General features: G+C 44.4%; 1 protein-coding gene and 1 long non-coding RNA gene across 2 annotated transcripts in view; both read left to right on the top strand.

Moving 5' to 3' along the window:
* Positions 1-25868, top strand: part of LOC115165372 (ski oncogene) — a 96684-nt gene extending 70816 nt beyond the window's left edge. The window contains exons 2-6 of the mRNA XM_029718455.1: positions 17137-17363; positions 18927-19228; positions 19322-19677; positions 21161-21391; positions 22631-25868. Of these exons, the coding sequence (XP_029574315.1) occupies positions 17137-17363; positions 18927-19228; positions 19322-19677; positions 21161-21391; positions 22631-22810 (1296 nt within the window). The 3' untranslated portion in view covers positions 22811-25868. The remainder of the gene's footprint in view (positions 1-17136; positions 17364-18926; positions 19229-19321; positions 19678-21160; positions 21392-22630) is intronic.
* LOC115165373 (uncharacterized) lies at positions 17374-18580 on the top strand. The gene is made up of 2 exons (XR_003870139.1): positions 17374-18143; positions 18181-18580. It is a non-coding gene; the product is annotated as an uncharacterized LOC115165373 (long non-coding RNA).
* Positions 25869-26590: the final 722 nt, after the last annotated feature.

Below are 26590 nucleotides of genomic sequence, written 5' to 3'. Positions count from 1 at the left end.
ATTAGAGTGTGGGCAGGGATTCGAACAACTTTTAGAACATAGTCAATTGAATTATCTTGCTTTTAGATGGCTATGAAACATTTGTTGTCTTGGATAGTAAGGCAGACATTGGATTATTTTATTTTCCAGAACTGTGTGACCATTTGAAAATAGCTGCTCTGCTCTAGGCCCATTTTCCTTGGCCAGGAGCCAATGAAGTCAAAAGCAACGACGTTCTTTGTCCAAATATTTAGTTGTAATATTTGAGTCTTCCAATACTTTTCTTACTTGGCCGCTACCCGCTGGTGCAGAAACACATGAGGTGACATAGGTGGCTTTAAAGGTTTCACAAAGGCTACATACGGCTTCATAAGGCTACGTAAGTCAGATATCATTCCATGCTTTTTAGCAAGGTATGTTCATAAGCCAGTTATGAAATGTAGGGTTACATAACACGGCATCCATTGTGTGGTGTTAACATTTGGCTAGCAATTGATCCCTCAACAAACAGCTAGCAAGCTTCAGCTAGCTAGCTCTCATGTTTTTACTTGGCACGGGGGAGATGGAGGATGGAAAAGTCCAGCTGTATTTGCTTACCACGGCCACCCCCTGTGCTTGGACCCTTCCTCCAGTGCGGGCCGATCCCTCTCTGGTTTAGGGGAACCGGTCTCGCACCATTCCCACGGAAACAGTTGCCAAAGCAAATTTAGCCAGAGGAAATGGAGCCCTCTCTTTCTCTCTCTCTCTCTCTCTCTCTCTCTCTCTCGCTCCAGGTTTAGACTAGTCTGAAGTGCTGGCGCTGCGCCAGGCCTGTTTGTGTCAGAGAGTATATGTTCATTTCTCTCTGCTAGGCCTTCAGACAGGAGGGGAGGCCTGTGGAACAAGGAGAGTCATTAGCTGTTCTCTCTGGTTCTCCCTTTCTTTCTTTCTTTCATTCGCTCTCTCTCTCTCTCTCTCCCCCCTCTCTCTCTCTCTCTCTCTCTCTCTCTCTCTCTCTCTCTCTCTCTCTCTCTCTCTCTCGCTTCTCTCTCATGCACACAGCATATATTTGTGTATAAGGGAGAGTTGCTGAAGTTTGCTTAAATTTGATTCCTAGCCTTGCCTCTTTGGCTTTAACTTCAGACTTTCCTTCCCCTTTCGCTCCCTCCCTCTCTCTCCATCTCTGATGTGGCTAGGGTGTGTGAGCCTGCTGTCCCTTTGGGACCCTGGCCTAATGTAGCCGCGGCTGGCTAGCCTGCTCTCCCCATGTTGTGCTGTCTCTAGCCTCTAACCTAGCCTAGCATAGTTTAACCACATAGGAGGGGCTGTTATGTCTGGCTTTGTGGACTCTTCCTGGAAGTGGAAACCTCAACTCGAGGAGGAACAGCACCAGACCACATTCTGTTCTGGGAAACCCCACGTGTATCAGTCGTATCAGAAACAAAGATAACCATTTTCCCTAATTTGTAGTTTCTCGAAGATATCACCTTGAGAGATCGCTGCCAGGAGCAGTGTCTTGTCTATGGACTAGCATGAGGGATGGATAGAACTAGTGATGCACCAATAGTACATTTTTGGCAACAGGGTTAAGTTGCTGACTAGCTATTTATTTTCATGAACTGAAGTTCAATTTCAATAGGCGAACAACAAGTGGCAACCTACGACAGATTTGTACGCTCTAACCACTAGGCTACGATGCCGCCCCAATGGATTTCGCCTTTGAGTCGTCTCGCTGAAATGTTGTTACTCTTTCAAATGACTGCTCGATCCACACAGCGGACATTGTGGGCTAGTTTAGGAATGCTGTGTTGCACGTATAGCGCAAAATTTTACATGGCGTCATTACATCATGTACCTACGTTATATACAGTTGAAGTCGGAGGTTTCCATACACTTAGAGTCATTAAAACTCAGAAAACATTTTGTAGACCTCCACAAGTCTGGTTCATCCTTGGGAGCAACTTCCAAACTCCTGAAGTTACCACGTTCATCTGTACAACAGTAGTACGCAAGTATAAACACCATGGGACCACGCAGCCGTCATACCGCTCAGGAAGGAGACGCATTCTGTCTCCTAGAGATGAACGTACTTTGGTGCGAAAAGTGCAAATCAATCCCAGAACAACAGCAAAGGACCTTGTGAAGATGGTGGAGGAAACAGGTACAAAAGTATTTATATCCACAGTAAAACAAGTCCTATATTGACATAACCTGAAAGGCCGCTCAGCAAGGAAGAAACCACTGCTCCAAAACCGCCATAAAAAAAGCCAGCCTACGGTTTGCAACTGCACATGGGGACAAAGATCGTACTTTTTGGAGAAATGTTCTCTGGTCTGATGAAAAAAAAATAACAGTTTTTTTTAATGTTTGAATATTTTTTTTACCTTTATTTAACTAGGCAAATCAGTTAAGAACAAATTCTTATTTTCAATGACGGCCTAGGAACAGTGGGTTAACTACCTTGTTCAGGGGCAGAATGACAGATTTCTACCTTGTCAGCTCGGGAATTCGATCTTGCAACCTTTTGGTTACTAGTCCAACACTCTAACTACTTGGCTACCTGCCATCGTTATGTTTGGAGGAAAAAGGGGGAGGCTTGCAAGCCGAAGAACACCATCCCAACCGTGTGGCACAGGGGTGACAGCATCATGAGGGATTGGTGCACTTCACAAAATAGATGGCATCATGTTGGAGGAAGAAAAGTATGTGGCTATATTGAAGCAACATCTCAAGATGTCAGTCAGGAAGTTGAAGCTTGGTCGCAAATTGGTCTTCCAAATGGACAATGACCCCAAGCATACTTCCAAAGTTGTGGCAAAATGGCTTAAGGACATCAAAGTCAAGGTATTGGAGTGGCGATTACAAAGACCTGACCTCAATCCCATAGAACATTTGTGTGCAGAACTGAAAAAGCTTGTGCGAGAAAGGAGGCCTACAAACCTGACTCAGTTACACCAGCTCTGTCAGGACGAAGGGGCCAAAATTCACCCAAGTTATTGTGGGAAGCTTGTGGAAGGCTACCCAAAACGTTTGACACAAGTTAAACAATTTAAAGGCAATGCTACCAAATATTAATTGAGTGTATGTAAACTTCTGACCCACTGGGAATTTGATGAAAGAAATAAAAGCTGAAATAAATCCATCTCTCTACTATTATTCTGACATTTCACATTCTTAAAATGAAGTGGTGATCCTAACTGACCTAAAACAGGGAATTTTTACTAGGATTAAATGTCAGGAATTGTAAAAAAAACAAAAAAAAAACGGAGTTTAAATGTATTTGGCTAGGGTGTATGTAAACTTCCGACTTCAGCTGTAGGTATGAATGTCAGCTTTGACATCGGTTTTGCACATCGGGGTGTTAAACTAGACATGGGCCGATACCGATGTTGGCATTTTTAGCTAATATCGTCCGATTCCCATATGTTCACCGATATATCGTGCATCCCTAGATAGAACTGTTGAAGTTGGAAGTGTTTTAGTCTATGGACTAGCATGAGGGATGGATAAAACCGTTGGAGGTGTTTTAGTTTAGTTGTGGAGTAGGGCTGGTTTTGTTCTCGCAGTAGGAAGCATTGATAGATGACAGTGTTTGTGTGAAGGTGGTACAGACAGGTTCCTAATGGCATTGATAGATGACAGTGTGTGTGAAGGTGGTACAGACAGGTTCCTAATGGCATTGATAGATGACAGTGTGTGTGAAGGTGGTACAGACAGGTTCCTAATAGCACTAATAAATGACAGTGTTTGTGTGAAGGTGGTACAGACAGGTTCCTAATGGCATTGATAGATGACAGTGTGTGTGAAGGTGGTACAGACAGGTTCCTAATGGCATTGATAGATGACAGTGTGTGTGAAGGTGGTACAGACAGGTTCCTAATGGCATTGATAGATGACAGTGTTTGTGAAGGTGGTACAGACAGGTTCCTAATGGCATTGATAGATGACAGTGTTTGTGAAGGTGGTACAGACAGGTTCCTAATGGCATTGATAGATGACAGTGTGTGTGAAGGTGGTACAGACAGGTTCCTAATGGCATTGATAGATGACAGTGTGTGTGAAGGTGGTACAGACAGGTTCCTAATGGCATTGATAGATGACAGTGTTTGTGAAGGTGGTACAGACAGGTTCCTAATGGCATTGATAGATGACAGTGTGTGTGAAGGTGGTACAGACAGGTTCCTAATGACATTGATAGATGACAGTGTTTGTGTGAAGGTGGTATAGACAGGTTCCTAATGGCATTGATAGATGACAGTGTGTGTGAAGGTGGTACAGACAGGTTCCTAATGGCCTGAACATCTGCCTCTCTTCTCCTCTTCTCACTCCTGGCTGCTACTAACACACACACACACACACACACACACACACACACACACACACACACACACACACACACACACACACACACACACACACGGCAGGTAAGTGTCAGTAACCCCTAACTATTTTAGAATGGGGATGTTGGATCAAACTTAATACACACTCTATACAGCACAGCAGCCGAACTGGGACTAAACATTCCCACTTAACTGCTGAGCACAGAGAAAGTGTTCCTCAGTATACAGTATCAAAGTGAATACTAAATTAGGCACTTTCAAGTTTAGTCAGAAAAGCAAAGCAAAGTACAATCTCCAAAATGCACATATCCCATCTACACCGTACTTAGATATTTCAATAATTATTGTATAGAGTAGACAAATAAGAGGAATTGAAACTAGTCTTCAGTGTTGATATTGTGTTGGAGTAACTCAAAAACCTTTGTTTAGCTATTTACCTCACTGAGTACTGAGGTCAATTTGTTGTCTGAGAATACATAGCCAAAGGGACTGCAATGGGATGAACTGGTTGCCAAAACTGGGAGAGAAACGTGTTGTCTGACACTTGTTTGTTTGCCAGCAGATGTAGACTTTAGGTTTCTGCAGTTTGGGCGCAGTGAGAAGTCTCTCTCTGCATGTAGCTAGCAGCGAGCACTAGGCTAGGCAACTAGGCTAGCTTCCCTGAAGGCCCTCCTTTCCTGCAGTCACAGTCTAGCCCCTCCATCAAGGAGACACCTTCCTACAGTCACAGTCTAGTTCCTCCATCAAGGAGACCCTTTCCTACAGTCACAGTCTAGCCCCTCCATCAAGGACACCTCCTTTCCTGCAGTCACATTCTAGCCCCTCCATCAAGGACACCTCCTTTCCTGCAGTCACAGTCTAGCCCCTCCATCAAGGAGACCTCCTTTCCTACAGTCACAGTCTAGCCCCTCCATCAAGGACACCTCCTTTCCTGCAGTCACAGTCTAGCCCCTCCATCAAGGATACCTCCTTTCCTGCAGTCACAGTCTAGCCCCTCCATCAAGGACACCTTCTTTCCTACAGTCACAGTCTAGCCCCTCCATCAAGGACACTTCCTTTCCTACAGTCACAGTCTAGCCCCTCCATCAAGGACACCTTCTTTCCTACAGTCACAGTCTAGCCCCTCCATCAAGGAGACCCTTTCCTACAGTCACAGTCTAGCCCCTCCATCAAGGAGACACCTTCCTACAGTCACAGTCTAGTTCCTCCATCAAGGAGACCCTTTCCTACAGTCACAGTCTAGCCCCTCCATCAAGGACACCTCCTTTCCTGCAGTCACAGTCTAGCCCCTCCATCAAGGACACCTCCTTTCCTGCAGTCACAGTCTAGCCCCTCCATCAAGGAGACCTCCTTTCCTACAGTCACAGTCTAGCCCCTCCATCAAGGACACCTCCTTTCCTGCAGTCACAGTCTAGCCCCTCCATCAAGGATACCTCCTTTCCTGCAGTCACAGTCTAGCCCCTCCATCAAGGACACCTTCTTTCCTACAGTCACAGTCTAGCCCCTCCATCAAGGACACTTCCTTTCCTACAGTCACAGTCTAGCCCCTCCATCAAGGACACCTTCTTTCCTACAGTCACAGTCTAGCCCCTCCATCAAGGAGACCCTTTCCTACAGTCACAGTCTAGCCCCTCCATCAAGGAGACACCTTCCTACAGTCACAGTCTAGTTCCTCCATCAAGGAGACCCTTTCCTACAGTCACAGTCTAGCCCCTCCATCAAGGACACCTCCTTTCCTGCAGTCACAGTCTAGCCCCTCCATCAAGGACACCTCCTTTCCTGCAGTCACAGTCTAGCCCCTCCATCAAGGAGACCTCCTTTCCTACAGTCACAGTCTAGCCCCTCCATCAAGGACACCTCCTTTCCTGCAGTCACAGTCTAGCCCCTCCATCAAGGACACCTCCTTTCCTGCAGTCACAGTCTAGCCCCTCCATCAAGGACACCTTCTTTCCTACAGTCACAGTCTAGCCCCTCCATCAAGGACACTTCCTTTCCTACAGTCACAGTCTAGCCCCTCCATCAAGGAGACACCTTCCTGCAGTCACAGTCTAGTTCCTCCATCAAGGAGACCCTTTCCTACAGTCACAGTCTAGCCCCTCCATCAAGGAGACACCTTCCTGCAGTCACAGTCTAGCCCCTCCATCAAGGAGACCTCCTTTCCTACAGTCACAGTCTAGCCCCTCCATCAAGGACACCTCCTTTCCTGCAGTCACAGTCTAGCCCCTCCATCAAGGACACCTTTCCTGCAGTCACAGTCTAGCCCCTCCATCAAGGAGACACCTTCCTACAGTCACAGTCTAGCCCCTCCATCAAGGAGACACCTTCCTGCAGTCACAGTCTAGCCCCTCCATCAAGGACACCTCCTTTCCTACAGTCACAGTCTAGCCCCTCCATCAAGGACACCTCCTTTCCTACAGTCACAGTCTAGCCCCTCCATCAAGGACACCTCCTTTCCTACAGTCACAGTCTAGCCCCTCCATCAAGGACACCTCCTTTCCTACAGTCACAGTCTAGCCCCTCCCATCAAGGAGACCAAAGACAGGTCACAGGCAGGGTGTGGCTCACTAGCTAGATACAGAAAGAGAGAAAACAGGTTGTTTACTCTTTCATCTCTCCTTCGTCTGAGAGGATGTTAGCTGTGCGCTAGCTAAGACAACCTGTTTGGTGCCACCCACACACAAACTAGGGCCACAGTAATCTCTGACACACCCATTACACTTTTGACACGGTGTCACACTTTGGCCACAAACTCAATATGGAAGTGAGGTTGTCAGGATAAACAGGAAGTGAGGTCAGTAATGTGATCAATGTCATGGTTAGGGTATGCCTAGACAAGCCAGATGTAGTTGAACCACATCGGCAGATAATGGCAGCCATTTTGTTTTGTTTTGAGCTTGAGATTGGGTTCATATACGATTGGCAGTTCATCCCCGACAGTTTGTTTGTACCTCTCGTGTTCAGTCTGGCTTCGTGTTGCTTGTTTGCTTTTGTTGAATGGAATTCTGCTTGCTTGGAGAGGACATCCTGAAATCTGTGTCACAGGAAATGGAGTGTTGGAGAGCGACAGAAGAACAGGCAGAGGGGGAGGGAGGGAGAGAGAGACTGAGGGGGAGAGCAATAGAAATGACAGATTGTGTTATGGGAGTGCGAGTTCTACCTCTTGAGAAAACAGACAATCTATCTAATGTACCACAAAGATGGGACTTTTTTGGCTAGGAGGATTTTTGTTCAATGCTTTTTTTGATGTTCGTTTTAGATCCAACAATTCCGTCTTAGTTCTCCCATCGAAATTGCCTGAGGAAGTTTCAGTTTAGTCAAACACATTTTTTCTGTCTCAGTTTTCAGAAGAAAGCAATCTTTCTTTTACTTTTTTTTGTTACTTATTAAGACACGTAATAATACCCTTTTTATTTGAAGCCCTAGTGCAATACACAGAATCTCTCAATGAACTGTCTCCCTATTGGCTCATTAGCAGCCAAAACATCTCAGTGAACTTCCCCCTCATTGGATGTTTGGTAACATGCACTGTAAAAAGTAACTGTCTAACTTATTAAAGAAATTGAATAGTGTCTACTCAAACATCTCCAAAGGTCAGTAGAACTCAAATCATACAAGTGGCACTAACTCATATGTCAATAAGATTTCTTATCACTTATGTTTTTGAGTACTGTTAACACATCTTAGGTTATTGAGTAAATATAACTACATTTTTCAGAGTTCTGCTTAAGTTATTGCATTTTTACAAGTTATGATTACTTAATATTTTACATTTAATCTAACATTTATTAAATAAGTTGTTCTTACTTGAGTCTTTTATGTTTTACGTCTGTACTTAAAATAATAAAGTAGCAGTCAGACACGTTGATATTTGAGTAAAAAACACTTGATTTATCTGTGTTGTGCTGATATAGAAGTATTCTGTTTTTGCAAGTTATAAATACTTAATAGTGCCACGTGGCTCTGTTTTTAGAGGATTTAAAAAATAACTTTATGATACTTTTACACAATGTTCTATGCATGTTTGAAGAAAGAAAAGTACATTTCTACAATAGTTTGTTGTGCTATGAGGTGTAATTGATTATGATCAACGGATTTCAAAACCGTCGGGCAAATTGATGTTCAATAATGATAGAAGCCCTTCACACCATCAACAAGGCCATGGTGCACCACTCTTACCCTTCAACAGGCAGCTCAGCCAGGCGTTTCAGATGATTTTGACAACCAATTTTAAATGAAATTAAACATGTGAATTTTGTTTGGCATATTCTTTTATCTCAACCAATGCCATTTGGTAAAATGATCATTATCGGACTCCCATATTTTTTTAAATATCCATTCAAAGATGGTTGAAAACCAGGAAGTGTGAGTACCAAAAATGTTTCCTACTAATTGTGTATAAAATGCAACATAAATAAAGAATGATAAAATTACTAATATGTTGTTGAGTTACAATTTTAAGAACTCTTGAAAAAGAAGCTTTACCAGACGGATGAGTTGCCCATTTAAGAAACGCACTTAAGTCAAAGATAGTGATAATGGACAATAGATAAATATTATGGTTCGAAAAGAAATTATCCTTTAAAATCCTTATCATTATTTACTGTCTGCCTGTTATCTTAAATATGTTTCACAATATCATTCAGTACATGTCATGTATTCTAAGCATATAAACTGTAAATGCATTAATTTACATGCATTTTAATATACATATTTTGAATGTATGTATCATTCTATTAATATTTGATATCTGCCTGTGTAGCCTTTGGTTCCTCATCTGCTACTAGCGTTAGCCTCAGTGCTAGCAAGCCGTAGCATGACTGTTATCTTAGCTATGCTAACCATATGGTGAAAGTTACATTAGCTGGCAGTGGCACCGGTTTTCTACTGTGTTTTGACTGTGCTAGCCGGTCGATACATTGGTGATTGTTAGCAGACATAGAAACTTAAAAGAGTTTCACACAGGGCACAGAGAGGCCTTGACTGAACGTGACTGGCAGAATGTGGCGTTCCCTACCCACACTTGCAGAATGCGTCGTTCCATACCCACACTGGCAGAATGTGGCGTCCCCTACCCACACTGGCAGAATGCGTCGTTCCATACCCACACTGGCAGAATGTGGCGTTCCCTACCCACACTGGCAGAATGTGGCGTCCCCTACCCACACTGGCAGAATGTGGCGTTCCCTACCCACACTGGCAGAATGTGGCGTTCCCTACCCACACTGGCAGAATGTGGTGTTCCCTACCCACACTGGCAGAATGTGGCGTTCCCTACCCACACTGGCAGAATGTGGTGTTCCCTACCCACACTGGCAGAATGTGGCATTCCCTACCCACACTGGCAGAATGCGTCGTTCCATACCCACACTGGCAGAATGTGGCGTCCCCTACCCACACTGGCAGAATGCGTCGTTCCATACCCACACTGGCAGAATGTGGCGTTCCCTACCCACACTGGCAGAATGTGGCGTCCCCTACCCACACTGGCAGAATGTGGCGTTCCCTACCCACACTGGCAGAATGTGGCGTTCCCTACCCACACTGGCAGAATGTGGTGTTCCCTACCCACACTGGCAGAATGTGGCGTTCCCTACCCACACTGGCAGAATGTGGTGTTCCCTACCCACACTGGCAGAATGTGGCATTCCCTACCCACACTGGCAGAATGTGGTGTTCCCTACCCACACTGGCAGAATGTGGCGTTCCCTACCCACACTGGCAGAATGTGGCGTTCCCTACCCACACTGGCAGAATGTGGTGTTCCCTACCCACACTGGCAGAATGTGGTGTTCCCTACCCACACTGGCAGAATGTGGCGTTCCCTACCCACACTGGCAGAATGTGGTGTTCCCTACCCACACTGGCAGAATGTGGTGTTCCCTACCCACACTGGCAGAATGTGGTGTTCCCTACCCACACTGGCAGACACAGGCGGAGGACCCCTGGCAGCTGAACATACCCTGCCGCCTACTCTCTATCTTCTCCCTCTCTATTTTCTCCTTCCCTCCATCCCTCATAAATAGAGGCTTTGTCACTCTCTCAACCCTGGGTTATTCCTCGGCAGATACTAGGACACCACTGAGGTGTGAGATTCCAAAAGCGGGTATTTTCTGTGCGCTGCGGCGCTTGTCTGGGCATGTATCTCACCCAGCTCGGCTAATCAAAAGGCCTTATCTTCGAGGTGTGACATCCTGTCTATGCTGTGTAATCCACACCGGATCATAAAGACAAGCCTCATCCCCCCCCTCTCTCTCTTATCTACCTATCTACACTACACTACACTACACTACCCTACCCTACACTACACTAAACTACCCTACACTACACTACACTACACTACACTACCCTACACTACACTACACTACACTACACTACATGGCCAAAAATATGTGGACACATGCTTATTGAATATCTCATTCCAAAATCATGGGCATTAATATGGAGTTGGTCCCCCCTTCGCTGCTATAACAGCCTCCACTCTTCTGGGAAGGCTTTCCACTAGATGTTGCAACATTACTGCAAGTACTTGTTTCCATTCAGCCACAAGAGCATTAGTGATGTCGGGCAGTGATATTGGGCGATTAGGCCAGGCTTGCAGTCGGCATTCCAATTCATCCCAAAGATGTTTGATGAGGTTGAGGTCAGGGCTCTGTGCAGGCCAGTCAAGTTCTTCCACACTGATCTTGACAAACCATTTATGTATGGACCTCGCTTTGTGCAAGGGGACATTGTCATGCTGAAACAGGACAGGGCCTTCTCCAAACTGTTTCCACAACGTTGGAAGCACAGAATTTTTTAGAATGTCATTGTATGCTGTTGTGTTAAGATTTCCCTTCACTGGAACTAAGGGGCCTACCAGACCATTATTCCTCCTCCACCAAACTTTACAGTTGACACAATGTATTGGGACAGGTAGCGTTCTCCTGGAATTTGCCAAACCCAGATTCGTCCGTCGGACTGACAGATGGTGAAACGTGATTTATCACTCCAGAGAACGCATTACCACTGCTCCAGAGTCCAATGGCGGTGAGCTTTACACCACTTCAGCCGACACTTGGCATTGCGCATGGTAATCTTAGGCTTGTGTACAGCTGCTCGGCCATGGAAAGCCATTTCATGATGCTCCCGACGAACAGTTCTTGTGCTGACGTTGCTTCCAGAGGCAGTTTGGAACTCGGTAGGAATTGTTGCAACCGAGGACAGATGATTTTTATGCTCTTCAGCTTTTGGCGGTCCCGTTATGTGAGCTTGTGTGGCCTACCACTTCGCGGCTGAGCCGTTTTGCTCCTAGACGTTTCCACTTCACAATAACAGCACTTACATTTGAACGGGGCAGCTCTAGCAGGGCAGAAATTTGATAAACTGACTTGTTGGAAAGGTGGCATCCTATGATGGTGACACGTTGAAAGTCACTGAGCTCTTCAGTAAGGCCATTCTACTGCCAATGTTTGTCTATGGAGATTGCATGGCGGTGTGTGCTTGATTTTATAGACCTGACCGCAACGGGTGTGGCTGAAATAGGCGAATCCACTAATTTGAAAGGGTGTCCACATACACTATATATACAAAAGTATCTCTCTCTCTAGTACTCTCTCTGAAGATATTGTTATACTCATTGGTATTGGCAAAGATTGTCTATTATATTGACAAGATAGTCGAGTGACCGCTCTAACAATGGAAATACTGTACATGTCCTCAAAGATGGAAAGCAGGCGGGAGGAGGCGAGATCCGGTGGGACCATTCGAGCCAAAGAGAGGGCAGATACGCATGAAAAAAGGCCATAGAGATAGATAGAGCACTCATCTTTGTATCTGTGCCATTATAGCATCTGTTACAGCATGGGTAACGCCATTGAGGCTATATTCATTTTAAAGTAGTACATTTTTCTGTTCTTCATTGGCTGATTGCTCCCAACTCATAGGAATCCCCACCTAGTTGACTACTTTAAAATGGTGGAAGCCATCAATGGCAATGTCCGTGCTAAAACATGTTATATACACAACAACAGGCACAACTCGTTTTTAAGTAGCCAAAATGTTATGTGCGTCCACTTATATCAGTTCAAGCTAACCATTATGAAACTTCTATTTGATCAAATAAGCCCCACGTACCAAATTAGCACTCTCAGCGATCACCATATAGAAATTCCTCACTTCGTGGGCTCATTTTGGTGGACAGATTTTGGGCAGAATAAAACTTGTCGCTTTACCTCTTCCTCTTTGGTATTGGCAAGCCTGTTGCAATGCAGTGGCCTATCAGCAAAGAGCTGTCGGCTTTCTATTGAAAGGTGATGTGTCCCACCGGCCTTGGACACACACACACACACACACACACACACACACACACACACACACACACACACACACACACACACACACACACACACACACACACACACACACACACACACACACACACACACACTTAGAGTTGGTAGTCAGCAGTGTCACATTCCACCTCGGCCCATCCTTCAGATTTCACTTCCTTCCACAAAGCACTGCTCCCAGCAGTTCCTGTTTGGGCTGGAGGACCCTGGCAGGTGTCCAGATGAGTACACACACACACACACACACACACACACAGACACACACACACACACACACACACACACACACACACGGGCAGAGCTCTGGTTATGTGGTCAGGTAGACGGAAGCTAAATGCCTGCTCCACTCAGACACATTGGCAACGTCCCAATATTCCAAAGTGGCTTTCCTTCCTATGTCCTAGCTCCTATTTCCTCACCCTAGGACATTTGAGTAGATTTTCTAATGGAAGTCCTGTCTGTCACTGTCTATGAGTGGCTCTGGAGCTCCCTGATAGAGCAAAGCCCGTTTTGGATTCAGAAATAAAGTATCACATATGCTCCTTCTTAGTTCATTGTTGAACATTCTACATTCTTTCCCCGTAGTCCAATCAAAGACACCTAAAGATCAACCCCCTCTCACATCCTCCTCTCTGTCTCGCTCTCTCTCTCTCTCTCTCTCTCTCTCTCTCTCTCTCTCTCTCTCTCTCTCTCAATTCAATTCAATTCAATTCAATTCGCTTTATTGGCATGACGTAACAATGTACATATTGCCAAAGCTTACTTTGGATATTTACAATATAAAAAATAAATAAAAATGAGAATCAAAAATTGTCAACGGGACAACAGTAACAACAATAACCAACGGTCAATATAACCATACATTCAACAATAACAATAATCATACAGTTGAGGACATGTGCAGGTTTATTGGTCTGTCAGACACTGTCCCTCAACTTATGGCAGGCAGCAATGTAGTGCGCTGCCAACCCACAGCTCTCTGCGTCCTCCCCCAACAGGATGGGTAGCCTATCCTCATCAGAGAGGTCTTTAAAACCTTGAATAAGGATTTCAAATTTGGGGAAATGACACTCTCTAATTGTTTTATATTTTTGACATTTTGTCAGGAAATGCAGCTCCGTCTCAGGTTCTGCTGTTGTGCAGTGGTTGCACAGCCTTTCCTCTACAGGGAGCCAGGTTTTCCTGTGTCTACCCTTCTCAATGGCAAGGCTGTGCTCACTGAGCCTGTACTTTGTCAAGGTTTTTCTAAGGTTTTGATCAGTAACCATGGTCAAATATTTAGCCATAGTGTACTGTCGATTTAGGGCCAGATAGCACTGCATTTTGCTTTGTGTTTGTGCTTGTGTTTCCCAATAAGCAATGTAGTTTTGTTTTGACTGTGTTGTAATTTGGTTTATTCTGATTGATTGGATGTTCTGGTCCTGAGGCTTCAGTGTGTTAGTAGAACAGGTTTGTGAACTCAGCCCCAGGACCAGCTGGAGCTGGAGAGCTGACCAGCTCTCTGTCTCTCTCTCTGTCTCTCTCTCTGTCTCTCTCTCTGTCTCTCTCTCTCTGTCTCTCTCTCTCTCTCTCTCTCTCTCTGTCTCTCTCTCTCTGTCTCTCTCTGTCTCTCTCTCTGTCTCTCTCTGTCTCTCTCTCTCTCTCTGTGTCTCTCTCTGTGTCTCTCTCTGTCTCTCTAGCTCTGTCTCTCTCACTCTGTCTCTCTCGCTCTGTCTCTGTCTCTCTCTCTCTCTGTCTCTCTCTCTCTCTCTCTGTCTCTCTCTGTCTCTCTCTCTGTCTCTCTCTGTCTCTCTCTCTCTCCCTGTCCATCTCTCTCCCTGTCCATCTCTCTCCCTGTCCATCTCTTTGCAGAAAATCTCTATTCAAGATTACGGCGGGTGGTGGGAGGGTAACAGATTACGGCGGGTGGTGGGAGGGTAACAGATTACGGCGGGTGGTGGGGAGGGTAATAGATTACGGCGGGTGGTGGGAGGGTAACAGATTACGGCGGGTGGTGGGAGGGTAATAGATTACGGGGGTGGTGGGAGGGTAATAGATTACAGCGGGTGGTGGGAGGGTAATAGATTACGGCGGGTGGTGGGAGGGTAATAGATTACGGCGGGTGGTGGGAGGGTAACAGATTACGGCGGGTGATGGGAGGGTAATAGATTACGGCGGGTGATGGGAGGGTAATAGATTACGGCGGGTGGTGGGGGGGGTAATAGATTACGGCGGGTGGTGGGAGGGTAATAGATTACGGCGGGTGGTGGGAGGGTAATAGATTACGGCGGGTGGTGGGAGGGTAATAGATTACGGCGGGTGGTGGGAGGGTAACAGATTACGGCGGGTGGTGGGAGGGTAACAGATTACGGCGGGTGGTGGGAGGGTAATAGATTACGGCAGGATTATCAGCCAACTTGACACAACTGTGGGAAGCATTGAGGTCAACATGGGCCAGCATCCCTGTGGAACGCTTTAGCCACCTTGTAGAGTCCATGCCCTGAAACATGTAGGCTGTTCTGAGGACAAAAGGGGATGCAACTCAATAGTAGGAAGGTGTTCCTAATGTTTGGTATAGTCAGTGTATTTTCCAAGCAGCAATTGCTTTGTGTTATGATGCTAACAATGAGGAATCGTGGAGATATTATACAATGATCTACAATGTCCAGATTCTCAGACCTCATTCACTCCCAATACAACTATTAACATTTGAATTGCAAAAAAATCATGTTTATCTCTTTTTAAAGAACGTTAAGATCATGTTTATCTCTTTTTAAAGAACGTTAAGATCATGTTTATCTCTTTTTAAAGAATGTTACAATTATGTTTATCTCTTTTTAATGAAGGTTAAGATCATGTTTATCTCTTTTTAAAGAACGTTAAGATCATGTTTATCTCTTTTTAAAGAACGTTAAGATCATGTTTATCTCTTTTTAAAGAACGTTAAGATCATGTTTATCTCTTTTTAAAGAACGTTAAGATCATGTTTATCTCTTTTTAAAGAATGTTAAAATTATGTTTATCTCTTTTTAAAGAAGGTTAAGATCATGTTTATCTCTTTTTAAAGAACGTTAAGATCATGTTTATCTCTTTTTAAAGAACGTTAAGATCATGTTTATCTCTTTTTAAAGAACGTTAAGATCATGTTTATCTCTTTTTAAAGAACGTTAAGATCATGTTTATCTCTTTTTAAAGAACGTTAAGATCATGTTTATCTCTTTTTAAAGAACGTTAAGATCAGGATGTCTCTGGTCGACTCGAGAGATTGAGAGAATGAGAAAAGGAGGGATAGGAGAGACAGAGATGTGTGATGAGGAAAGCTGCGAGGGAGGGGGGTGCTGGGGGGGGCTAGTGACAGACACAGCTTGGAGAGGCTGATGTCATGGCAGTCCAGAACACAGACCTGCCCTTGTCTGCGTTTTAAAGACTCCCTCAGCTCAGAGGCAGAAATAGAGAGAGACACAGAGAGAGAGACAGAAGTCTCACCTCTGCTGAAATACACAGTGTGGAAAGTAATACAGTTGTCTGGAGTACTGGCATGTGCAGAATGTGTGTGTGTGTGTGTGTGTGTGTGTGTGTGTGTGTGTGTGTGTGTGTGTGTGTGTGTGTGTGTGTGTGTGTGTGTGTGTGTGTGTGTGTGTGTGTGTGTGTGTGTGCTGTAAGTGTTTGAAGCGATGTAGCTTCACTGTTGACATGTTGTTATTGTTTTTTGTACAAAACAAGCTCAACCTCAAGTCAATATACCAGGGTGTTAGGAAGGGCTTGTGTTGTCTAGCACCTTAATAACCCCCAGTCACCTCCACCGCTAGCAAACACACACACACACACACACACACACACACACACACTGACAACACCCCTCTAAATGTACACACACACACTGCCAACACCCCTCTTAAATGTACACACACACACACTGCCAACACCCCTCTTAAATGTACACACTCACACTGCCAACACCCCTCTTAAATGTACACACTCACACTGCCAACACCCCTCTTAAATGTACACACTCACACTGCCAACACCCCTCTTAAATTTACACACTCACACTGCCAACACCCCTCTTAAATGTACACACTCACACTGCCAACACCCCTCTTAAATGTACACACACACTCTGCCAACACCCCTCTTAAATGTACACACACACTCTGCCAACACCCCTCCTACATTTACACACACTCACACTCTGCCAACACCCCTCCTACATTTACACACACTCACTCACACTGCCAACACCCCTCCTACATTTACACACACTCACACTCCGAATTGTCAGACGCCTTTTCCGCGACACCTGTCTGGAGGAGTTATTGTTGATTTTGGCTCTATTTATACTGGGATCATTCTCTCTCTCTCGCACACACGCACGCACGCACACGCTGGCTATAGCCGCCTGACACCTCTGGGTGCGTTGTTCTGTCCAGACTGGCAGGCCAGTGAGGATGCCCTCCGCTGGACAAAGGAAAGGGCCCCTCTCAGAATAGAACGTAGACTTGACCTAACATGATATTTTCTCTTCTCTCCAGGCGTCGGATCCCATTCCAGCCAAGAAGTCTAAACATGAAGACTTCCCATCGCTATCCCTGTCCGAGAAGCAACCCGATTGGCTCCGATCCCTCTCGGCTTCGGCCAATAAGGGGCTCAACTGCTTCCAGCCTAGACAGAGGCCCTCGGCTTTCAGGCCCTGGTCCCCTAACCTCTCAGCTGGGGACAAAGACATACCAAGCCGTCCTCTGGCTCTCCTAAGAGACAGGTGAGCACAATATTCTCACAACAACAACAAACTACCCTGAAAACAAATAGAACACCAAGTCCAAGCTGTTATCACAGGTCAACATAGAACACCAAGTCCAAGCTGTTAACACAGGTCAACATAGAACACCAAGTCCAAGCTGTTAACACAGGTCAACATAGAACACCAAGTCCAAGCTGTTATCACAGGTCAACATAGAACACCAAGTCCAAGCTGTTATCACAGGTCAACATAGAACACCAAGTCCAAGCTGTTATCACAGGTCAACATAGAACACCAAGTCCAAGCTGTTATCACAGGTCAACATAGAACACCAAGTCCAAGCTGTTAACACAGGTCAACATAGAACACCAAGTCCAAGCTGTTATCACAGGTCAACATAGAACACCAAGTCCAAGCTGTTATCACAGGTCAACATAGAACACCAAGTCCAAGCTGTTAACACAGGTCAACATAGAACACCAAGTCCAAGCTGTTATCACAGGTCAACATAGAACACCAAGTCCAAGCTGTTAACACAGGTCAACATAGAACACCAAGTCCAAGCTGTTATCACAGGTCAACATAGAACACCAAGTCCAAGCTGTTATCACAGGTCAACATAGAACACCAAGTCCAAGCTGTTAACACAGGTCAACATAGAACACCAAGTCCAAGCTGTTATCACAGGTCAACATAGAACACCAAGTCCAAGCTGTTATCACAGGTCAACATAGAACACCAAGTCCAAGCTGTTAACACAGGTCAACATAGAACACCAAGTCCAAGCTGTTATCACAGGTCAACATAGAACACCAAGTCCAAGCTGTTAGCACAGGTCAACATGTTGTGCTCATGTTATTGATGGATGTGCTCCCTCCCAGCATGCCTCACTATCAAGAGGGACCACCTGCTTGTCTGGGTGGGCTGAGGTTAGAGGGGCAGGTCTGATGGTACTGCTCCTTCCCACATGGCACCACTCACACACACTCAACCGTGTGTGAATCACCACACACACATAACAACATTACACACATCACATTCACACAGGAGCACACACATTTGATCTGATCCATGTTTCACTCAGTAGGAGTGAATATCCAACGGAATATTACGAGTGGCTCTGGAGCTCCCTGATAGAGCAAAGCCCGTTTTGGATTCAGAAATAAAGTATCACATATGCTCCTTCTTAGTTCATTGTTGAACATTCTACATTCTTTCCCCGTAGTCCAATCAAAGACACCTAAAGATCAACCCCCTCTCACATCCTCCTCTCTCTCTCTGTCTCTCTCTCGCTCTCTCTCTCTCTCTCTCTCTCTCTCTCTCTCGCTCTCTCTCTCTCTCTGTCTCTCTCTCTCTGTCTCTCTCTGTCTCTCTCTGTCTCTCTCTGTCTCTGTCCGTCTCTCTCTCTCTCTGTCTCTCTCTGTCTCTCTCTCTCTCTCTGTCTCTCTCTCTCTGTCCGTCTCTCTCTCTCTCTGTCTCTCTCTGTCTCTCTCTGTCTCTCTCTCTCTGTCTCTCTCTGTCTCTCTCTGTCTCTCTCTGTCTCTCTCTGTCTCTCTCTGTCTCTGTCCGTCTCACCCTCAGCCTTTACAACTTCAAGACCATGGAGAACGCTGTGTCCCCAAACGTGGCCCTCACACCCCCACCCCTGACAAAGGCAGGGCCCCTGTCCCCGTCCGTGCCTAGCACCTCCCACCCCAGTGCCAGCAAGGCCCCAGGAAAGGGCACCAGCCCCATATCCAGGACCCGGAAGAGGAGGGCCACAGGGGAGCTCCCGCACCCAGGCCACGAGCCCCCCTGCTCCCCATCGGCTGCAGCCAGCAAGCTCCCACCCCAGGAGGACAAGGACTCGGAAGTGGAGATCGAGGTGGAGAGCCGAGAGGAATGTGAGTAACTCAGAAACATTTTATGTTTGAATTGAAAACCTCTTACTCTGACACAAAACGTAACCTTCCACTCTCTCTCCTCTCTTTCCCCAGTCACTTCGTCCCTGTCCTCCCTCTCCTCCCCATCCTTCACCTCCTCCAGCTCTGCCAAGGACATAAGCTCGCCCGGCGCCCAGGTCCCAGTGTGTACGGTGACGTCGGCGATGTTGAGCCCCGAGGACGGCCCTCTCGCTGGGGTAGCGGCAGCAGCAATGGCGGTGGTGTTGGCCCCTGAGGGCCCCGGGCCGGGGGGTCTGGAGTCAGAGTTGGAGATCCTGAGGCAGGCGCTGGACAGCGGGCTGGACTCCAAGGAGTCTAAGGAGAAGTTCCTGCATGAGATCGTCAAGATGCGGGTGAAGCAGGAGGAGAAGCTGGGCTCAGCCCTGCAGGCGAAACGCAGCCTTCAACAGGTACAGAGACCCATCAATCAACTATCCTATACCCCAATTCACAAATATATAACCAAATATCCATGTATAGGTATAAAATATACATATATGCATTGCAAAGAAAGGCTGATAAAGTATCCCTGTGTGCTGGGGCACCTTGGCTAAGATCCGAGGACCCAGAGATAATGCCTAGGCTTTAGCCCTGTTTTTACTAATGCCAGTGTGTCTTCAGTTCCTCAAACTCTTAAGTGCTAGACAGAGGGGAAAGTGTTAAGAAATGGGAATGTACTGTACACGCATTAAGCAACTAACACAGAAGTGCTCTAACTCAGAGGCCTGGCAGCTTACACCATGACTTGGCAAAAAACGACAAACGGATGTTGCTGCAAAAGCAGACGGGGCAGACTTCCATTTTATTTTGGTCTTGGAAAGATACCAATAATTGTTTTTTGAAACGAGCGACAACTGTGTGTGTGCGATGGTACACAATGTGCATCCTCCCAAGACGATACATTCTTGAATGACTGCGTTCCACTTGGCTTACGTTAAGTCATTGTCTGGAGATAGAGATGAGTAACACTAACAAAACAAACGTCCTAGTTTAAAATAGCAGCCAGTTGAGACTAAGCAATCACTTTTGTTCAAAAGTTGTACTTAATTTACCAGACAGGACATTTAGTAAATTGAGCAAGAAGTAGACCGGAGGATTGTAGTTGGGTTCTTTTCATCATACTTTAACGAGGGAGCTAACAAAGCTTGACGACAGATACGCTTGTCCTGGCAGTTAGGTTCCCATGACAAGTGAGTTTCTACACACACGCACACGCGCACGCGCGCACACACACACACACACACACACACACACACACACACACACACACACACACACACACACACACACACACACACACACACACACAAGAAATCTGTTAGTCTCTCAGTTTCAAAGAGGAAGGAAACCTGACTTCTGTTCGCCCTCTCATCTCCTTAACCCTTGACCTCTAGTAAACACTGGGCTGTGGTGTATTAGAACAAGTTGTTTCTTGTAAAGCTCTGTTCTGTTTCTTGATCTTCATATGAATGTATTATTGACTGAAACCACTGCCGCCCTTGACTTGACTTGTGCTACTTATAACATGTCTTATAACATAGTTGTATGCGCTGTGCAGAACTATGTCTTCCACAATCGTGACCTTACATTATGCTTACATTGTGTTTGGGTTGAGCTTTCATAACCTTTTGTTTAACGATAGCTCTTTTTATGTTTTCCAGGAGTTCGCTATGACTTTCAGAAGGTTCAAAGTTCAACAGGGTTTCCCCAGGCTCAATGTCAACAGCTAGCTTGTTGTTTGATGTTAGCGTCCTTGAATAAGTTTAATGCCAACTCTTCCTCTGTAGGCTTATGGTAATTAGGTTACGCTAAACTGTACTCAGGAATGCTAATGAGTTAACGCCAACTCAGTAATGCTACCTGTATTTAGCTCATGCGTGAACTGTTCCCTAGGAGTTGGAGTTCCTGCGACTGGCTAAGAAAGAGAAGCTCAGGGAGGCCACGGAGGCCAAGCGGAACCTGAGGAAGGAGATTGAGCGCCTTCGCGCCGAGAGCGAGAAAAAGATAAAGGAGGCAAACGAGTCGCGCGTGCATCTGAAGAGGGAGCTAGAGCATGCCCGGCAGCTCAGAGTGTGTGACAAGGGCTGTGAGGCAGGCCGCCTGCGCGCCAAGTACTCGACACAGGTGAGGACACACACAACACACACACAGGCTACTCAAACCCAGACAGAGCAATGTCTGTAGTCTGAGTCCGATTACATAAACACTCGGAACGGGGGTTAGCCCTCAGAGTCATTGCATCATTTTTGTCTAACACCAAGGCTAAGTCTTCTCATGGTCAATGGGGAAAGAGAAAAAATGTTTCCTCCGTCAAAAATAAATGGGTGTAACCCAAAGAGGAAACAGGAAGAGATGTCTAGTTCCTGTTAAGCATCATGGGAAATGTAGATTAGACAAAACAAAGGGGAGGTACACTGGATTCCCGTCTGTAGTTTCTCTAAAAAGAACAATTCACTTTCCAGCCCTGTCATAAAGACCTGTCATAACAACCTGCCATAAAAGCCTTTATTTGAGTGAATGTTTAAAATGTTTATTGTTTTTATAGTGTTTGCAGGCTTTGGGGAGACAGCTAAGTTAGGTCTATGTCAGGGCTCGTCCCAATGTTCACTGTTGTGTGTCTGGGTTAGGGTTAGGGCTAGTCTTAATGTGTGTCTGGGTTAGGGTTAGGGCTAGTCTTAATGTGTGTCTGGGTTAGGGTTAGGGCTAGTCTTAATGTGTGTCTGGGTTAGGGTTAGTCTTAATGTGTGTCTGGGTTAGGGTTAGGGCTAGTCTTAATGTGTGTCTGGGTTAGGGTTAGGGCTAGTCTTAATGTGTGTCTGGGTTAGGGCTAGGGCTAGTCTTAATGTGTGTCTGGGTTAGGGTTAGGGCTAGGGCTAGTCTTAATGTGTGTCTGGGCAGGATGTGGAGAGACTTAAGAGGTTTGCATGCGCAGAGGGAAGGATGTGGCCACTGGCTGTGTGTGTTTGTGTGTGTGTGTGTGTGTGTGTGTGTGTGTGTGTGTGTGTGTGTGTGTGTGTGTGTGTGTGTGTGTGTGTGTGTGTGTGTGTGTGTGTGTGTGTGTGTATGTGAGTGTGAGTGTTTTAAAAGTTCAAAGCATGATATTAGGTAGTTAACAAGAAATGAAAGAAAATGATGAAAGTAGACACATCAGTCATATAGCCTGGGTCCTTAGCTCAACCCTTCCCTGAAAGTAGACACACCAGTCATATAGCCTGGGGCCTCAGCTCAACCCTTCCCTGAAAGTAGACACATCAGTCATATAGCCTGGGTCCTCAGCTCAACCCTTCCCTGAAAGTAGACACACCAGTCATATAGCCTGGGTCCTCAGCTCAACCCTTCATGGTGCTTTTTGCTTGGTTCCAGATCGAGGACCTGCAGATGAAGCTCCAGCATGCCGAGACGGATCGCGAGCAGCTCCGGGCAGACCTACTGCAAGAGCGGGAAGCCAGGGAACACCTGGAGAGAGTGGTCAAGGAGCTGCAGCAGCAGCTGTGGCCCAAGGAGCAGGACATGCCTACCGAGGACACCCCCGTCAACAACTAACCCTTCCCATGACCAACCCCCCGCCAATCCCCCACTATCAGCACCCGAAACAAAACTACGCCTGAGACCACAGAAACAGAAAAGCAGAAATATCAATCCTCTATGTGTGCGTGTATCCATCCTCACAAAAATTGTATGAGTGCTTAGATGAATCCTTGGAGAGAGAAAGCCTGCAAGTCAAACTTGGTATTTGTACATGGACCAAGTTGTTACTAGTTGTTGGTATTTGTACATGGACCAAGTTGTTACTAGGACAAGCACTGAAACGCACCTCTCCTCCACAAACAGAAAATTGGATCGGAAGAAGAAAAAAAAAATATAGCACAAAATATAGTTGTGCCTGTATTTTCTGAGACAGAAACTGGTGAACCTTTTGGATAAAAACTTTTCTATGATAAAAAAAAAAGATAATACAATAATTTTTCAACTGGCCTGTTTAGAGACAAAATGGAGGGCTGTCAAAATGGCAGAGGAGCCGGGAAGTAGGACTGGACTCCTCAGAAGTTGGAGAATTTCATGACCTTATAAGCTATTTAAGAGACTGCATAGCGATATGTAAAAAATGTAACGAAAACATTTTCTTTGCTTCTTTGTGCTATAAGAGCTTGGAGACAAAAAAAATATGGATTTACAAAAAAATATTAACAGACAGCAAGCAAGACAAACTACCAGCAGTGCCATCATGGTTAGTTGGTGTGTAGAGGAGGCCATTCTGATCCACTGAGAAAAAGTATAAAGGTTGTTCTACTATTCCATTAATACATCATAAAGTTTACTATGGAAGGGGTCAGAGGATTGCATTGGACTAGATGTTTTCTCTCTTTGACACAGGCCCTGTATCTGTGTGTTCTGGCACACCTCTTAGAGTGAGCATTTCATTTAGATATTAACAACAAGAGATGTTCACACAAATACACCGAAACAGCATACATTCTTGTCTTCATTATGTGTTCGTGAGCATTTGGGTTAAAACCCAAAGGTTTATCTTATAAAGATAAACTTTGTGATCATTTAGTATCTGGGTGCAATCTGAAGCCCAGATTTGTACACAAGACTTCTGCTGGGTTTCCCCTGGGACTGTTGGTTAAAACTAGCTTACCCGGCTTTACTGCTTTTCATTTGATTAGCGAGAGGTGGCATGACTTGCTCAGATGAAGATCGAAAATACAATTTTTGAATACTATGATTTTAGGGCTGGAAGTGGCGCCTTTAGCCAGAACCACAACATTTTATTTTTTAATTAAATGATGGTATGTAAATATATATATATATATATGTGTGTTTTTTTTTTTTTTTTTACAATAATGAATCGCACTTTGTCATTACAAAATACTGTTATAATGCCTTATACTCCCATTATTGTCTTCAATCTTACGTTGGAGAGGATATATCCATGACAACAACAATACAAATCCAAGTGAGCATTTTGTTATTATATGCAACTCATTTAAATGCAATGTAATCATGTGTTTAAGACAAAATATTGTAAATAAAATGAGAGAAAAGGGGTCTACTTGCTTGCTGAGGGGTATCATCGGATGGGGCCACAGTGTCTTATGATACAGTTTGGGCTGTTGAGAAATGTAATTCCAATCTTTTTTGGCACTAATTATACAATTTTTGTTGTCAATTAACACTCATCAAAACAGAAAGACAGTGGGATGTAGGATTGCAAAAGACAAAATGGCATAGGCGCCCAACTCTCCTAAAATGTTGGTATTTATTAATAGGACAATGATTCATCCACGTTCCAAGGTGTGAAACAGTGCTTTTAGACCATTCATGGGAAAGCAGTGATTATAACAGTCTGAAGACACATTGCTCATATATTTACCAGAAAAAATATAAAGAGGATTAATAAAAAATATATAGATGATTAATAAAAAAATACATTTTATAATGCTCCACTACAGAGTGGGAACAATGCAAATTAGAATGTACATTGTGTTTATGCTTTTTTCCTTTGGTAGTTGATGTTGTTGTTGTTGTTTTAAATGTGGGATATTTTTATGGCTTGTTTCTTATGTTCCTTTTTCCAATAGAAAACTCATATATTTTCATTCATATGCATGACATTTGAGAAGGTTTGCCATACATATAGTCATTATTGGGCATTGATACTGTACATGTAAGGATTTTATTGTGTTGTACAGCAAACCTGTCTTTTTTAGAGGAATCTAACCATGTTTATTACATAGTTGAAGAAAAATAACTTTACACGTACACGCAAAAAACACAACCTGAAGTTCAAACACAATGCTGGACAACCTCAAGTGCCTGAATGTGGGCAGAGGGTTTTCCAGATCAGGAACACTGACGATGAAGTAACTGTTTGTATTTGGCCTCAGTAGGAACGTGCTCAAGAGTCAACTCCACCATGGGATGTCATTACCGTCACAGTGCAGATGTCACGCCCGTCACACAGTGCAGACACTGTCGACGGAGGGGCCATTTTCATTCTCTCTTCTCTCTGCACTATCCCTCTGGATAGGCCTGACTTGACTACATTGCTCAAGCTACAGGATACAGCTTTTCCCCCCAGTATTTCTAACCCAATGCAGTTTAAGGCGGTAATTACATTTACTGTTCTTTTTGAGCAGAAACAATTTAACGACTTGTAATTGTAAAAAATAAATAATCTAATAAGGCATTTTGAATGATACCTTTAATTCATTCAGAAATGTTCTTTTAGAGATATGCATGTCAAAAATAATTCTAGGTATCAACAGATACCATAGCTATGCGGTATTATGAGGTTAACTCTTGGTTGTAGAAAAAGATGACCTACCATTTTTATGTGATTTGGTCTGTCTATCCAAAGGTGGACATCTCTAACTAGTGAAGAGGGCATTATGTCCAAGCCCCATGTCTTAACCAACATTAGAAAGGCCAATGTTACTTAGAGACTGACACTGTCTGTGACTTGCAGACCTAAAATTGGTACATTTTATAGTTGTTTTTACACTCGAGTGAATTGATATTTGTAGTTTCCTTTTCATGGTTTTCTACAAAAAAAAGGGAGAAAATGACAACATTGGTTCTTTGCTCCCAAGTAAAAGAAAAAAAGCGGATAAATGATTTATTCTTTTTTAAATCAGAACCATTTTGCTAAGTGGAGGACAAAGAAGAAGCAATAACAGTAGAACATAGACAACTAGCCCGTGTGAAGATTTAAAAAGAAGAATTTACAAGTGTAAATAATCTTTCATTTTTACAATATTGTATTATATATGTACATGGTGTTTCCTTTTTATCCAAAACACATCTTTTCTTACAGCTGTCTTGTTTTGTTTTGCTTTGTGTTTTAACCAAGAACATGTTTCAAAAACAATTATTGCATTGCATTAGAGAATATTCCCTACATAAACATGTTGTTTATCCAATTATTTAGATTTTTATTTTACTGTAAGGTCTTTATATTGAAATACTTTTTTCACCAGTTCATATATTTTTTACAATATATTCAATATCAGATAGTGCACAGCGCCTTCAGAAAGTATTCATAACCCTTGACTTATTCCACATTTTGTTGTGTTCCAGCCTGAATAAAAAATGTTTTAAATATAGTTTTTGTCTCACCCATCTACTCACAAAACCCGATAATGACAAAGTGAAAACATGTTTTAGACAATTCTGCTAATTTATTGAAAATGAAATACAGAAATATCTTAATTTACATAAGTATTCTCATCCTTGAGTCAATACATCTTAGAATCACCTTTGGCAGCGATTACAGCTGTGAGTCTTTCTGGGTAAGTCTCTAAGAGCTTACCACACCTG

This window comes from Salmo trutta, chromosome 28, assembly GCF_901001165.1.
Source record: "Salmo trutta chromosome 28, fSalTru1.1, whole genome shotgun sequence".
Lineage (NCBI taxonomy): Eukaryota > Metazoa > Chordata > Actinopteri > Salmoniformes > Salmonidae > Salmo > Salmo trutta.
The sequence above is the reverse complement of the archived record's forward strand: the minus strand, read 5'-3'. Positions and strand labels throughout refer to the sequence as shown.